Below are 15935 nucleotides of genomic sequence, written 5' to 3' on the forward strand. Positions count from 1 at the left end.
AATGAGTTATTTTGCAGTTGTTGCTATTAGTTCTCTTTGGGCTCAAGGACAGACATAATAATTCCAGCCAGAATAATGAAGGCACTTCGGGCACCAGTGTCTGAAGTGCTCAAAGTGTGAAATTATCTCTTCTCCTGGAGATGTTTGTCTCATGGAACTCCCCAGCCATTTTCTTTGGGTTAAGGCCATCTTTGATTCTTAGGATCTTCACAAGAGATGGGCAAACAAATACAAGTGTGAGGAGCAGGAAGAAAACGCAATGAATCAAAGCCCAGCCGTCACCATCTTAACTATCAGGAAATGTTTGATAAAACCCAGTCTGAAACAGAGCTTTGGCTGAACGACCAGTGAGGTGTGCAAGCTTCCCAGGACCATGTGCCTGATCCCCCACATGGCTGTGGACCCGCAGGGAGGAAAGTGGTGCAAGGCATGGATGTCTTGGAGGATGCTCTGAATGATGGTGGGGACCACCAGCAGCAGTGGTTGGAGGCCCAAGGGCAGCACTTGGGATGGATGATGTGGTCTGAGTCTTGCTGCAGCTTTGTCCCATCCCTGGGCTCTTCCTTAATCTCCCCTAAAACTCCCAGGCAGATTTCTCTGCTGGAGAAGCCTCTACGGTTGCCATGACAGTGGCAGCAGGATAATGTCTGAAGGTGAGGAGGCTGCAAGCCTCATGGAGGGTTTGATTGATAGAAGGAGGGATTTTTAGCTCAGTAAGAAAGAGTGTGAGCAGCTCCTCTGCGTGCCCCACGCTGGGTTCCCAGGGCACCGAGCCCTCTTGCAATGAGGACGTATTTGCTCAGAGACTCTGAGAACAGCTTCTCTAAAAAAAATAAAAATAAACCTAAAAATGGGGCTCATTGGAGCTACCAATCCATGCACTGCAAAGTGTGCAAGCTGCACTACAGGTGTACATTGCTCCCAGCAGGGCTGCGTGCCCTGATACTGGGATTTCCTGCTTCACTGACAGAAGTCAGTGGAATCACTTTTGTTCTAAGGAAAAATATGTTAATAAAGTAAGATTCTAGACTATACGAAGGACATACTTTGAGGATGGGATTTGGAGAGCAGGTTTTGTCTCTTTGCACTCATTCTGGCAGTCAGCATTGATTCTCACTCATTAGAAGGAGCTATAAAACTTTAAGATGCTGCCATACAATGGGGCTTACGCTGCTTTCCACATCACCTATGTGTTTTTAAGGAACTGAAAATATGAAGCAACTCTCAGGTCAGCTGAATACAGGTGTGGGTTAGAAGCCAACATGCATTTCTAGGAGTCTTAGAGCATGATAGGAATATATAGGGGTACTAAAGAATAATAGAGTATATCTAGATATATCTATATAGAGCCTTATATTCCCAATACCAACTATTGAAATTTCTAGAATGAAAGAAGGGGGATATGGGCCCCCCATGAGTGCTCTGTCCTGCCCAGATCCTTGCCCCCAGGAGCAGCAGCAGCCATGCAGGACGTGGATACCAGCTCAGCTCAGTTCAGTGTTGGGCTGTCGGCATAACGGGATTAGGAAGTGGCTAAAATTAAACACAAACAGCCATAAAATTTCACACTTCACAGTGGTTTTCCATTTTAAAACAATGTAGGCTAGATCCAATGAGCAATTACTACTTATTTATTATGAACAAGCGGAATTCAAATTAGGCTGATTCGAGCCTCAGCAACCCCCTCAGATTGGATTGGTAATTAAGGGACTCGTTGTACTGGTAATTATGGTTTACCATGAAATTACCCTCCCTTCTCCCCTCTCCCCCCAAAAAACACCAAATTAGCCACGAGTGGAATTATATTTATCACAGCACTCCGTGCAGGAGGGACTTTGTGAGTAAATACAAACAAGTAGGAAACCGCTCCGCCGCGCCAGAGAGATAATTAGGGTTTGAAGACAGGAATTCTTGCAGGAGCCAAATTGGCCGCTTGTCATGCAAGGGAACTGCGAGCACCTCCAGGCAGCACCGAGGGTGTGGGTCCAGCAGAAGGAATGAGGCAGAGAATGGATTTGTCCCCCTCGATGTTCACCTCTCGTAGAATTAAACCCGAATATCTCGCCCTGAGAGCTGAATTCCAGCTGCTGTAGTTGCAGTCTGTTATCTCGGTGACAGTTTGAAAACATCACCTGCCTGCTAATGAACTGAGCAGCTTCTGAGCTTCTCCCTCCCCTTTCCTCTTTGTGTGCCTAAGTGCAATTACCCCTGTCTGACTTCGTGTTAAAGGCTGTACCGCTGAGATGTGTTTTCACCACCATCAGCTCCACGTTTCCCAGTGTGCAGGCTGGCACAGGCTTTGTGCATCAGTGTAAGGGAATGGGAGCACTGTGTGAGCACTGGGAGCAGCTGCTTCAGAGCATCTCTCGTGCACACGTGGCTGTGAGATGAATTGCTCGCTGCAGTTTGCAGCACAGGGAAACCAAAGTGGCAGAACAAACGACGCTGCAGATCTTTGTTTGCTATTAAGCTGCTCTTTCTTTTCATCCTTTGCCAAGGATTAGCAGTTCATCAGTAATCTCTCCACTGCTGCAGTGCAATGGTTATTTCTCACTGAAGTGTGTGATCTGGGCATGTGTCAGGCACATACCCATAAACTTATCTTTAGACTCTGAGCACAGACTTCGTATTTCTCAAATGATTGGTTGGAGAACAAATAACAGGTTTGGAAAAATGAAGAGCTTCTCCTTGCTAAGTGCAAAATGAACAGCAGAAAGAGGGAATGCAGCAGAGAACACGAGAGCAGAGCTGTGTGAGGAAGGGAGAGGGCTGCAAGGGTTGGCTCTTTCTGCTACAAAGCATATATGTAATAGCAAAATGCACTGACCATTTGGATGCATGTATGGGGAAGGAAGAAAAAGAAAAGCTCTTCTTTAGAATGGGGGTTGTGTTTCTCTCTGAATTAATGTATTTCTGTGGTCCCATTCCTGAACCTAAGGCGATTCTTCTTTCCTTTTCACATAGATGTGACTTCTGATCATGCAAGAACTTAATAACATGGTGAGGAAGGCATTTAAAGAGTGTAGTGCATTCTGAATGGCATCGTCAATGATTAAATTACAATTATTAATAAAGATGCTTGGCATTAAGGAAGAAAAGATTAAGGAGAGCAATGCATTCACTTCATTAGAATTACAGAGTGTGTAATCCAAAACACACTGACAACAGCAAGCTGTCAGCACTGTAATTTGTCTCCTGGCTGTGAGATACAGCCCAAAGCTTCTTCCCATTTCTGCAAGAAGAGCTGAGGACACAGACAGCGCAGAATAGCATGGTTGGATCATGGTCATTCAAACCATCCGTTTAAGGCAGAGACGTGAAAAAAATAGCCCTCAGCCCACACATTGTGGCCTGGCACACAGCAGCAACCGAAGATGAATGCAGTTGATGAGATTAATTTGTTGGGCCCTTACTTATCACCTGCAGACGAGGCTCCGTGCATCATGAGCTCATTTCCTGGTGCTATTTCAGCCTGGCTCCAGCCAAACAGGGCAATTAGCTGTGGGCAGCAGGGCTGTATCGTTAAAATGCTCTCCTGGTTCAGCCACACGACCCCCAGGCTCCAGCACGGCCTTCTGCTCTGGGTGACATGTGGAGTGCTCCTTCTGTTGGGTCTCTCTGCAGAGCCTGCCCCTTTGTTTCCCTTTGGTGGTTTTGATATGGAGAATTCATGAGTCCTGCTGAAGGAGTCTTGGATCGTATTGGTGGGTGTTCCATCCCTGGAGACACCCAAGGTTGGTCTGGGTGGGGCTCTGAACACTCTGATCAGGGTGCCCCTGTTTTGTGTGGTGGTATACGGAGCCAGGAGTTGGACTCAGTGATCCTCATGGTCCCTTCCAACTTGGGATGTTGTACTATTCAAACGATTCTGTGATTCTGCAATTCGACTGCAGCACTTCCCCACTATCTCAAGGACCCACATCTGTGCACAGCTCTGCTCCCAGAACTTTCTTCCTTGCTGTTCATCTCAATCTAATAGCAAATGGCTCATCATGAGCTCCATCCCGGAGCTCCCTACAAGACATGGGTTTCATAGAATGGTTTGAGTTGGGTTTGAGCTGGGACACCCACAGCTCATTGAGGTGCTCGGAGCCCCGTCAGCCTGACCTTGCCCTAGAGATGGAACATCCACAACCTTTCGGGGCAACCTGTGCCAGCACTTCACCACTTTTATCATGGAAGGAACATTTTTCCTTATTTCTGTCAGTTTGTTTTACATTGTGCTGAGAATGAGATGCTACGAGGGCTGCAGGAAGGATCCTGCCTGTGACTGACAGCAGCAGAGCCGTGGGACTGATGGAGAAAACTTTAATTTATTTGTACAGCATGCATATGGCAGGTCCCCACCTCCTGTTTTGGTAATGATAAATGACAAGATGTCGACAGTTATTAATTAAAGCACCCGGCGTAGCAGCGCCAACGAGAAGGGCTAGGGAGGCAAAATGTGCAGCATTCCTTCTTCCTACCCTGAGAATGGGGCCCCTTTGCTGTTCTCGGGCACAGCAGAGATTAGGGGATGGCAGCAGTATTCCTGCACGAGCTGGCTCCCTAGTAACTGCCTGAGCACGGGGCTTGAACCATTGAAATCCTCTCTCATGCCATGTGCAGTAATTAAACTTCAGCATTCCTTCTGCAGGAAATGTTTCTCCTGTGTTGTTCCCACAGATTGTGCTACAACAACAATTTTAGCCCCGTGAACTATTAACCAATTATAAAGGGATTTTCTCAGTCCGCTTTAACTGAGGATCAAAGGCAAAAAAATGTGTTGCGTGTTGTTTTTTCTTTTCTTACCAGATATTGTCATTTAGGATGCAGAACACCAGGCACATGCAGGGCTCTGAGCTTGGGTCAACCCACCAACCCCATGTTGGGTTTTCTGATTCCATTTGCCAATAGTCCAGCTCTTTTTCCTTAAAAAAAGGTAAAAACTGCCCCAAGATTGCAATCCATCTACCCTATCTTCTTCACTTCTGTCTTTCATATCTATATCATTTCGGTATGTGCTAATTTCTCCATGAATGGAGAAGACACAGCAAGTCCCAGGCACAAAGAAACACTCTGAACTGTAAGTCTGTGCATTTAATATTATGTAATGATTCACTTCATGTCTTCTGCGTGCCATGGAGTGAGTTAGAAATGAACATATTTTTGCCCTTTTCTTTTTATGAACTTATATACAACTTCAGACCTCCCACTGGGTGGATGTTTCTATGGAACATAACTTTTCCATCTTCCTGGGAGATTATTTAAGCTTGTTTTCCTATCTGGAAGTCTGCTGTCAGCTATTTGCTTGCTTCTAAGGCCTGAAGCTCCAGTGAATAGCAGCATGTTAGAAGTTGAGAGCACATTTTAAAACTGAGAGATTGGAATAAAGCAATGAGAAATGAGTGCCTGAGATGATGAAAAGCGAGAAGAATGGAGAGCTGTTTAAAAGTGATGAGGAAGAAGAAGAAATATGTAAGCCTGGATTATAGCTACTGCTACTTTGAGGGTGGTTAGTAAGAAGAGGATGAGTGCTGTTAGGATAGAGATGGAGGGTATTGTTGGTAATAGAATGGTTGTAGCTGTGGAGATAAGTTGGATAAGTAGATGACCAGCTGTGAGGCTTGGTGTTCAATGTAAATCTAGGGCTATTGTAGAGATGAGTAGGCTGGACAATTTGATGATGATTATTGCTGGGATTAGTGATGAGGGGGTCATCAGCAGTGATGATTACCCGGATGGGGGATTCTATGGGACTTAGGGTGCAGTGGACAACTTCTAGTAATTGGAAGTGCCCTTTGGGATGGCTGTGTGAAGAATAAAGTGGGATCTACAGTCAGCAATGCAAAAACAAAGGGTGGCAGTATAGAAAATAATGGGAAGGGCAACAACAGCGTAACAACTGCCACAGAGCAGCAGTTCCAAACTCCCCATAGCACTCACACACAGAGGCTCCTTTTGAATACTTATACATCTTTATCACTCCCATAGTCACTAGAAACACTTTCCAACATTCTTGAAGGCAAAAAAAAAAAAAAGAAAAAGAAAATGGAAAACGCAGAACAGCACGCTATATATATATATATATATGTATTTAAAAAAAAAGTGAACCGTCTCCCATGTGAGATAGCAAAAAAAATTGCTGTTCTAAGAAAAAAAAAAGCTGCTAACTCCATCCTCTCCCCTCTCTGGGATGGGCTCTGCCTCGTCTCTCTCACTCTGCAATTAAATCTTGCACAGCCCTCACTGCTCAGTGCACCACGTGCCGCTCTCACGCTGAGGCTTTGGTTTTTCTTGGAAGTTCCAGAACATTCAACTTGCTTTTGCTTGATTTTGTTTTAATTTCCTTCTGCTATTATTTTATATTTATACAGCACAGCCCTTGCTGTATTTGCTGGGCACACGAAGAACTCTGTAGCCTGGATGTTTTCCTAGTGTACCTGCAGGTTTTCTTCTAGCACGTATTCATTTAGTATAATTTATCTACTGTGGATGCTTTACACATCAGTTATTTTTCCCAAAGGAGTGCTGTGACCTCCATGACTAAAATAGCATGAAATGTCCCAGATGGTTTTCACAGAATTGCATCATAGAGTGCTTTGAGTGGGGAGGGACCCTTAAAGTCCAACTGGTCCCATTCCTTGCAATGAATGAGAGCACCCCTAGCTCGATCTGGTGCTCAGAGCCCCATCCACCTGACCATGGGTGCCTCCAGGGTTGGGGCACCAACCACCTCTCTGGGCAAGCTTTCTCCTTGTATCCCATCAAAATCCCCTTGTTTTAGTTGGAAACCATTTCCCCTTGTCCTGTCACAGCAGACCCCACTAAAGGATGTCTCCTTTTTTTTCTTATCACCACCCCCCCTTTAGATACCAAAAGCCCTTGAGCACATTGTTTCCCCACTTTTTGGGCCATCTGTTTGCCCGTTCCGGAGCAGATCAGGTCTCTATATTAAAAGTTAAATTCTCGTTGCTGTTTGCAGAGAAAGATGAGCAAATTCCAAGTCACTGAGTACAATGTCTGGATGAAATGTGTACTTCAAAATGATGCTGGTGTATTTCAGTAAACAAGAGGGTGACTACTGCTTCCCAAGACAGAATTACATGTTAGAGGGCTACATAGCTTAAGATTATGTTGAATGTAGATGGAGTTCATTGCTTAGTGCAGAAGTCAGCTGCCTGTCCTTTGAGCTTCCAAGCATCTCTACATAGTGGAAAACCATCTGAAATCCTTCCATTCTCATCAGATAGCATTTCCTGCTCAAAAGGTGGGACATGTCTGAGGATATGATGCTCAAATTCTGAAATGGTGCAGGTTTTCCTAGTGAAGATGTCCTATTCACCTGTTCTTGTCCCTGATCTGTGCTCCATTGGACGTTTCCATTTATTAACACATTTCTCTCCTCACAGCACTTCTGTTATGGCACTTGCAAGTGCAAAGGGTAATTCTCATGACAGACTCCTACCTCTTGACGCCACACTGTAGATGTTAATGACAAAACTCATTCTAGAAAAACATTGCCTTCCAATAGGAAGACCTTTGCAACTCCTATCTGAAGACAAGTTTATCCCAAGGCCCATATGAACAGGCTGACATTCCACATACAATTCCTCCCTTCATTGGAAGGCTGATGCCTTCTCCTCTTGGTAACCATTTCCTGAGTGCAATGCTTTTGTGTCCAGCCACCCAGAAATTCATAACGAGTGAAAAGTTTCTGGTTCTGAGCACCACCCTTACACTGAAGCACAATTTTAGCAGAAAATGATCACTTTTAGGACTAACTTTTGCTAGTTTGACTAGAAAAAAAAAAAAAAGGCCCTGCAAATAGCAAAACCCTCCAAATGGGAGAGTAATTACCTTAAATTAAGCCTTATTTCTGGTTTTAAAAAAATACCCACCCCATTCTAAAAGACTGGGAACATTAGTGTTAAATAGTGGCCACTTTATAGTGAAAGGGAAGGAAATAGATGGGAGGAAGGAAGGAAGAAGAGATTAGAGAATCTAATCCAGATGGAAATAGTCTCAGAGGAGCCACTATGTCCCAAAGCATCTCATAAGGGAAGTGTTTGCACCAAAGAATCTGGTAGCCTGAATGAAGAGTGACCTCACTTATTTATTTAGTCAGAGCTGAGCAGCTTTTTTTTAAGACGTCGAACTAACCTCATACCACAAGCATTAAATTGTTGGCAACACGATAAAGAAGTCTGTTTAATTTAGGGGCTTGATAACCACTAAATAAATACACTTTAATTCCTTGGCTTGAGAGCACATCTTAAGTTCCTTGGAAGGCAGTGAGGAAGTAAGAGCTCAACCTGAAGGCTGGTTCCAGAAACTTGGCCTGATGTGGGGTCCTTCAGCAGGAGGGCGCAAGAATTTGGGTTTGTGACTCAGTGAGGAGTTGGGGAACCTTCCCTTTGCGATGGAGATGATGATGTTACTCTTTCAGGCACCAAAAAGTACTCCAGGGGCTGCATAAATTCCTAAGTAAGAGATAATTTCAATAGAGAGCAACCAGTTGGCAGGTAAATCCCAACTGGAGCTGCTATGGTCCAAGCAGCCAACCCGTGGCAAAAAAGTGATTTTCACCACAGCTGCCCCACGTGGGATGGCTGAAGGGAGTGTTTGTGGCACAAAGGGATTTCTCCCCATCCCTCTCAGAGTGTTCAAGAACTGTGGAGATGTGGCACTGAGGGTCATGGTCAATGGGAATAGGTTGGGGTTGGACTTGGTTGGTTCTTAGATGTCTTTTTCAACCCAAATGGTTCTGTGATAATGTGAAAGCATAACCCGGGCTGGCTTTACCCCTAATGTGGGTTATGTGAAGGTGGGCTCCCACTACCTGCCTAGCACAGGGCTTTCAGTCTGTTCAGACATACTCCATGTTCAGTCCAAACCCAAGCTATGCATAAATATGTTCCATATTAAAGACCTATTTACTATTGAGAAGTCATTCTGTGCTCCCATATACTTGGCTAGTTGAGTGCAACAAGCTAATTACAAGTTGATGTCACGTGGCTAAAACAGTATGTGATTATTCCTTCTGCATTTCCTCCTGTATTTCTCAAGGCTGACTTCCTTGGACACCTCTGCAGAGCTCATGCATGAAGTGCTGCTTGGGCCTGGGATGGATGGAGTGACACTCTGCTGTGCAGTTTGTAATTACAGAGCTGAAACTCAAACAGAATCGTTGGCACCTGGTGGATACCTGTGCCTGTGAGGTGTATATAACAGAGATGTGTTTGGGCCTTACAAAAGTCCCTTTGAAGTGTGTGTTACTCTGAAAGAGTTTGTCTCTTGGCTGTCTTGTGCTCAGGAATGCTTCCTCAGTTCAAGGTTAGCCCATAAAATCACTGTGTTCCAGTGGTTTCCTCTGGGTGTGGTATGAATATTTTTGTTTGGGAAGAACTGGAAGCATATAGATTTGGTGTGAAAGACAAACTGATATTTATTGCAGAATCTAATTCTCACTTCACTGGTTGACATGGCATTGCCTGTTCAGTGTGAGCCTTGGGCAGTAAGAAGTGCTTCCAGCAAACACGGACAGGGTTAATTAAAACACCTCTACATTTCTGTCCTGTTCTAGATGTTCTTATAAATGCTTTTACAGCGCACAGAGATCCAATTTTAAGGCAGAAAACTGCAGCTTAACAGCAGGGTATGTCTGCACACCCAGTAGAAGAGAATGCATGGATGTTTTTTGTGTTTTCCTTTTTTTTTGGGGTGGAGGGGAGTTCAGTTTCGTGTTGGGGTTTTTTTTTGTTTGGTTTTTTTGGTTTTTTTTTTGTGGGGAGATCATTAGGGAGAAAGGTGTTGGTGGCTCCATTGCAGCAGTCCCTACACTTCCCAGTTGCTGGGAACCTAGCATGAGATTTACTTGCTGGCTGAAGAAGTTTTTGCATGTGTCAAATTCACAAAGTCAAAATGAGCCTGGAAATCGTTGCCCCAGGCATGTGACAAATGTTTGGGTTAGGGCTCTGTGTGAGGATCTGAGGAATGGCAGGGAGAGGACACCTCACTGATGGGAAAAGTTCTTCATCTGTGATGGTCCTGCACCCAGTATGCAGCCTGAGCTCAGCTCTTCCCAACTTCATGGGCAAGTGTATTTGCTTTTTAAGGAAGATGGCCCTCTAAATTGCAATGGACATTGGTCTACATCATTACTTTAAAAAGTGATTGATGCTTTGCAGCTCCTGCTTGATCTCTTTCAATGAGATGACTGTGAAGCAGTGTGGTACTGAGGACACGGTTAGTGGGCATGGTGGCAATGGGTTGGGGTAGGGCTTGGGGATCTGAGAGGTCTTTTCCAATTTAATGATTCTATGATTCTAATCAGTTGTCAGTCAAGAACTCTTGACTAAAAGTCGATGGACTTGGGTATTTTCGCTGGCTTTGCCAGGTTGTGGATATGTGAATCAGTGTCACCAGGAGGAGGTGGGGAGCTGAAATCTGCTGAGCTGTTCTTCCCTGGTGGAGTAGAAATGAGAATGGTGATGTAGGGCTCTGAGCTCCACATCTACCCAAGATGACATTTTCATGAGGAATATCATGCCCAGGATGGAGTCATTTATTAATTGGAAATTAAGGATCTTGGTGCTCTGTATCACAGAAATGTATTTCTCAGGTTGGAGCCAAGCTCCAGTCTGTTCTGTAATTCACTGCCTTTACAGCTCCGTACTGCAGCTGAAAATCAATTAGTCTTCCCACAATCAATCATTGTTTCTACTTTATTAACAACGTATTTAAAATTCAAAATAACAGACTAATATTTTCCAAGCAGTATTACTTCTCATACTCTACAAGGAAAAACGTTGCATAAATAATTTTTGAGACAAAATAAATACATAATTCACTCTTTGAAACAATAGCTTTTCTCTCTAGATTCTGGTCCCACATAAAATAATTGCAAAATCTATAATTGCCATAGTCTATATGATCTCTGCATAAGCTCTACATAGGAAATAAGAACAGAGAGGAACTGTCTTTATCCCAAGTTGTGTTCATCTGATACTAGGCCTAGCACTTCTACAGGATATATACAGCATGTGGCTATTCACTTCCCAGTAATATTCTTTAATGTAAAACAAAAACATTAGTCTGAATGTTGAGAAGCTAAGTTGCTGTCAAACTAAAGTCGTACCAGAGCTGCACATGCCAAAGACTTTTCTAAAGGACCTTCAGATTAGCAGAGGCTCACTTCTCATGCAGAACCCTTCTCCCAGAACTTGGCTTGCACAGTCTTAGCTCTACAAGGTGTATGGCCAGGTAATTCAAACACTACAAAATAGGAAATGTAAATTGAGATAAATAGGTTGTCACTAATGTTGATTGTGTACTAGGAAATAAGGACTCATTGGTATCTTTTTATGTTAAATTGTGCACATCATTAGCTGTTTACAGGACAAACACTAGTGAGGTTATCTTGCTTGAGAGGAGCATCCATTTTGTAAAACTGCTTCCCCTAGGAGAGCTTGTTTAACTAGTCCTAACCCAAACCCTTCCTCCTAAAAAAAACCAGGATGGTTTGGTTGTCAGTTCTGAACCTCTGGACCCTACAGAATTCTAATTAGAAGTGTGACGTAGATTGGTCATGCTTATGAGAGCACGAACGTCATATTTTGGTTTTATTTCTCAGAGGAAACCACTGGGGCATGAGGACACCTAGCAGAGGACGTTCCCTTCTGGCAGCTTGGCTCCAGTTGAGACCCAGTCCCAACCTCCCCATCCCCAATGTTCCCCAGTGTCCCCAGCCCATCAGGAGTGCAGTGCCCCATCTCACTTGTCCTGCACTGTGGGACTCAGAAAAGGGAAACAGATGTGGCATTCCTTCTGTGCCCAGCAAGCAGAATGACTCCTAACCAGGTGTGATGTGACTGTCACCCTAACAGCCTTGCCTCCCCCTCCTCGTACAAGCCATGTGGCCTCATGCTGACCCCCAGGGTGTCCCCTCCTCTCAGACTGAACGTAGCTGCAGCTCCCACCAGCTCGGTTTATCTCATTCTCTTATCAGACCATAACTGATGGATTTTGACTATGTGAGCCTTTGACCCAGCGTAGCAGAAGGAATTGGAGCATTCCTGCAGTCAGACCCTCGTGCTCGGCCTGTGCGTGCCCTCGTACGTGGTGTAAAATATCCAGAGCTGCTGGGCTGCGTCGCTTGGCACGACCTCCTAATAGGCATTTTCCAGCTCGTGCTGGTTCGGCTTGCTGCTCCTGGCTCGGGACAGACGTGACTTCTTGTTCTTGTGAGGCCTGGCGGGCTCCTTCCCGAAGTCCTTCAGCTCGGATTGGTTGTGGTAGCGAGTGTAGCGCTTGCACTTGCAGGCCGTGACGGCTCGGAATTTGTAAGTCCGAGTCTCATCGTCGGGACACGCCATCTGGATGCGCTGCGTGCGGGTGTGTGCTGGGATGCAGCGATAGTCCGGGGCGTTCTGCCTCCACCACTTCCCTCTGCCGATGGAGTTGGGAAGGAGGTGGGATGGGACGCACTGCCCCGAGCACACCAGCTCCTTCACGGGCTTCAGGCTGCGGCACGGCCCCTCCGTCACGTAGCGGGTGATGCGCATCTCTCTGCAGCTGAAGTCGGAGACGTCTGCGAAGGAGAAGTGCGTTAGTGCGTGGCTGATGCTTTCCCATCCACAAGGAGGGGATCTCAGAGCCATCAGCGCTGAGTCCTCAGCGTGAGAAGGGTGTGGAGCTGTTAGAGAGGGCCCTGAGGAGGTCACGAGGATGCTCGGAGTTTGGAGCATCTCTCCTATGGGGTCAGGTTGAGAGTTGGGCTTGTTTGGCCTGGAGAGGAGAAGGTTGTGGTCTTTCACTACTTAAAGGAGGATCATAAAAAAGATGGAGAGTGACTTTTTACGCGGTCTGACAGTGACAGGACCAGGGGAAATGGTTTTAAACTAAAAGAGGAGAGATTTAGGTCAGATGTATGGAGGAAATTCTTTGCACAGAGGATGATGAGGCACTGGCATTGCTGCCCAGAGCATTGGGTGCCCAATCCGTGGAGGTGCCCATGGCCATGGATGGGGCCCTGGGCTTCCTGAGCTGGAGGAGGGCAGCCAGCCCATGGCAGGAAGGTTGGAACTGGATGGGCTGTAAGGTCCCTTCCAACCCAACCATGCTGTCATTCAGTGACCCTGAATGATGAGTTTGAGATCTCCGAGGACCCCAACACTGCTCTAGAACCACCATGGAAATGAACTGATGAATCCATGCCTGCCCCCACCACAAGGCAAACCCCACACAGGGCTGCTCCGGTGGGCAGTGAGCTCAGGAAGTGCCCAACTCCAGCATTTACTCTATGGGGAAATCCACTGGCTTCATTTACCAAGGGCAAAGCCTTCCCCGCTGCTCTGGTTCAGCTCTATAGATCTCAGAGGTTCCCTCCAGATTTAAACACTTCTGCAGAAGTGAAATGTTCCTTAAGTGACTGAGCTAACATTCCAGGTGAGGGAAGTCAGCAGTGCTACGGAATTCCCACTCTTCAGGCATAATGCTCTCTAATTTTACTGGTCTCTGTGGCCATTTTACATCCCATATCCCTTCCTTTCAAAGACATCTTCTGGCTAATTAGGAACTTTATGGGGGTATTTACCCCCTCAACCCCCCCCTTTTTTTTCCTATTGGATATCTAGATAATTGAAACATCAGGAAATAGAATTTTTTTTTGCATTCGGGAGTTGGATAAAGTTCCTCATTGTAGGAATAGTCCCTTTCCAAAGGTGTCTCTTTTGCCACTTGGGTGGCTCTGCTACTCGACCTGCTTGCAACATGCAGAATTTGATTTTTGAGGGTGTCTATCTAATAACTCCATCTAGAGAAACACGTGGCAATGTTCTGCTCTTAGCGAGGAGGATGATTTTAAGTCACGAATGCAACTTGTGATGGAAACCCTCAGCTCACAAATGGAAGCCTGTGTCAGTTGGTCCCCTCTGAGCCTATGTCACCTACCCTGTACATGCAGACTGCACAAAGCACACAATTATTGATGCTGTTCTGCAACCTCATGTGTCCCTGGAAGGTCTGGCTGCTTTTGGATCAACATTCTCATTCCTTATGTTAAAGACATTAAAAGAAGTATACAAGACCATTGCATACCCTGATACACGTCCAGTAAATACCCTTTACTGTCTCCTTTTCACCCCAAACCCCATGCACGTTTGAGAGGGACAAACCCCCAGTGGATGTCAGAGCAGTCAGAGGCTACAAATGAGGATTTTCAGGTGTAACTGAACCAACCTGCCTTGACTTGGGGATATAGGGCGGCCTGCAGGAAGCAGAGTTCTCCCACTGGGGCATTTCAGACCCCTACAAAGCAGCACTGAAAAATAACTTTTTACTTTTTTTATTTTGATTTCTTTAATATAATCTGGTTCTAACCTCCAGGGGTCCCTTCCAGCCCCTATGATTCTGTGACACCTCCAGCAAAGAAACACCATTCCCTTCCAGATGTCCTAAAAGAAAAGCCTTGCTCAGATCTGCAGTGCACCGCCGTGGGATCTGCTTTGGGTGAGCTGCTACGTGTGTTTGGCAGCCAAATGCAGGATGGAAGGACTGAGTTGGACCTGTTTCCAGGAGTACTCCCTCTAAAAGTCCTTTGCTCTCCCTGTCTTCCATCCCTCCTCCCACAGTTGGTGTTTTGCATCATTCTGAACGTCAGACACTTGGCCAAATGCAGTAAATCTATGAAATAGCCAACCTGCTTCCAAAACTCTGCAAAAGAGGGTCCCCTCCCATTCACTTGGGCATGAATTCCTCTTGGAAGAGCTTTAACTCTTGTTGCCTCCTACAATCCAGCCGAAAATCCACTGTTAGCAAAGGATACAGAGCAGCACAGCTCACCCAGCTGAGCACCACCATGCTGGGGGTTCTCAGACCCCACCACCCTGATTCTTCCTCAGTACCAAGGAATCAATATATCATTCCCTTCCACATCTATTTGACTAAAAAAAACAGGTTCTGATAGTACCTAATCTCTTAAAAACTGCCTGTTAGGGTCCAAAACAGTAATTGGATGTGAATTTGTCTTACCATTAGGGTCTGGAGCTTGCTGTATGTGCCTCCCCCCGTGCTTCGCCTGGTTCATCGTGTTGTTGTTGCTGTAAGTCTGCTCCATCGGGGTCTCCGTATTTTCAGTGACCTCAGGGATGATTTCTGTCGCATCATTTTTAAACACTTGCCACCCTCCGGCCGAGCGGGATGCGATTTGGATGAGGACGCAGACAGAACACACAGCCCAGGAGATCTGCATGGTGGCAGCCCACGGGTCAGCTTCTCAGCACCCTGACAGCCTCAGTTCCCAGGCACAGGCAAATTATTCCCCTTTTTTAAATCCTTTTTAGAACCAAGCCAGCCAATGGCTGTCCAAAGTGGGAAGGGCCAGACAGCCAACTCATTCATCTCAGCTTTTGTCAGTGTGAAACAGAACGGTGCGTGGGGGTGGCTTGGTTGACAGAACTCTACAACTCCTACCTAAAATCTTCTCGTGTTCTTGGTTTTTTGTGTCTGGCAGCAGTGGTGATTGACAGCAGCAGGGTGCACTGCGCCCTGAGCGGTTTCTCTGCAGGTTTTTTGGGGTCTGCTTCACAACTGCACCGGAAGAAATGAGAAAGAGCTTCTTTTCAAAATGAGAAGTTGCTTTATTTAAAAGCAATCAGCTCCGAGGAGCGCGGCTGTCAGGGCACACAGCCAGGAGCTGCTTTCTGAGGTGCTCTCCCTTTTCTTTTTGTGTGTTTTGGTCGCTTATTTTAAATGCACACGCTGTGGGATCACTGCACACCGCTCCTTCTGTTGATGTTTTGCAAAAGGGTTGGGTATGGCACAGGAGATTATTTTAAACACAAGAACATGGCCAGACTGATTTCTACTCATGATGCAACCAAGAAAAAGAGAGAGCTGATGCCCTTATGCCCAGGGCAGCTATGTCTTAAGCTTTAATAATGCATCATGTTCTA

At 45.7% G+C, this 15935-nt stretch overlaps 1 protein-coding gene across 1 annotated transcript; it reads right to left on the minus strand.

The window, feature by feature from the left end:
- Positions 1–12093: 12093 nt before the first annotated feature.
- SOST (sclerostin) lies at positions 12094–15345 on the minus strand. The gene is made up of 2 exons (XM_065749999.1): positions 15033–15345; positions 12094–12600 (listed from the first exon to the last, which is right to left on the minus strand). The coding sequence occupies exons 1-2, from the start codon at positions 15230–15232 to the stop codon at positions 12150–12152; spliced, it is 651 nt and encodes a 216-aa protein (XP_065606071.1). The 5' UTR covers positions 15233–15345; the 3' UTR covers positions 12094–12149.
- Positions 15346–15935: the final 590 nt, after the last annotated feature.

Source organism: Cyrtonyx montezumae, unplaced genomic scaffold (assembly GCF_038088225.1).
Source record: "Cyrtonyx montezumae isolate F1298 unplaced genomic scaffold, pur_monq_1.0 scaffold_61, whole genome shotgun sequence".
Lineage (NCBI taxonomy): Eukaryota > Metazoa > Chordata > Aves > Galliformes > Odontophoridae > Cyrtonyx > Cyrtonyx montezumae.

Bases quoted from the DNA above. Each gene is read 5' to 3' on its own strand.
- SOST (XM_065749999.1), bottom strand. From the start codon at position 15,232: ATGCAGATCTCCTGGGCTGTGTGTTCTGTCTGCGTCCTCATCCAAATC. The intron at 12,601-15,032 runs GCAAGCTCCAGA...GGAAAGCATCAG, and splicing joins CACGGGGGGAGGCACATACA to CCACGCACTAACGCACTTCT.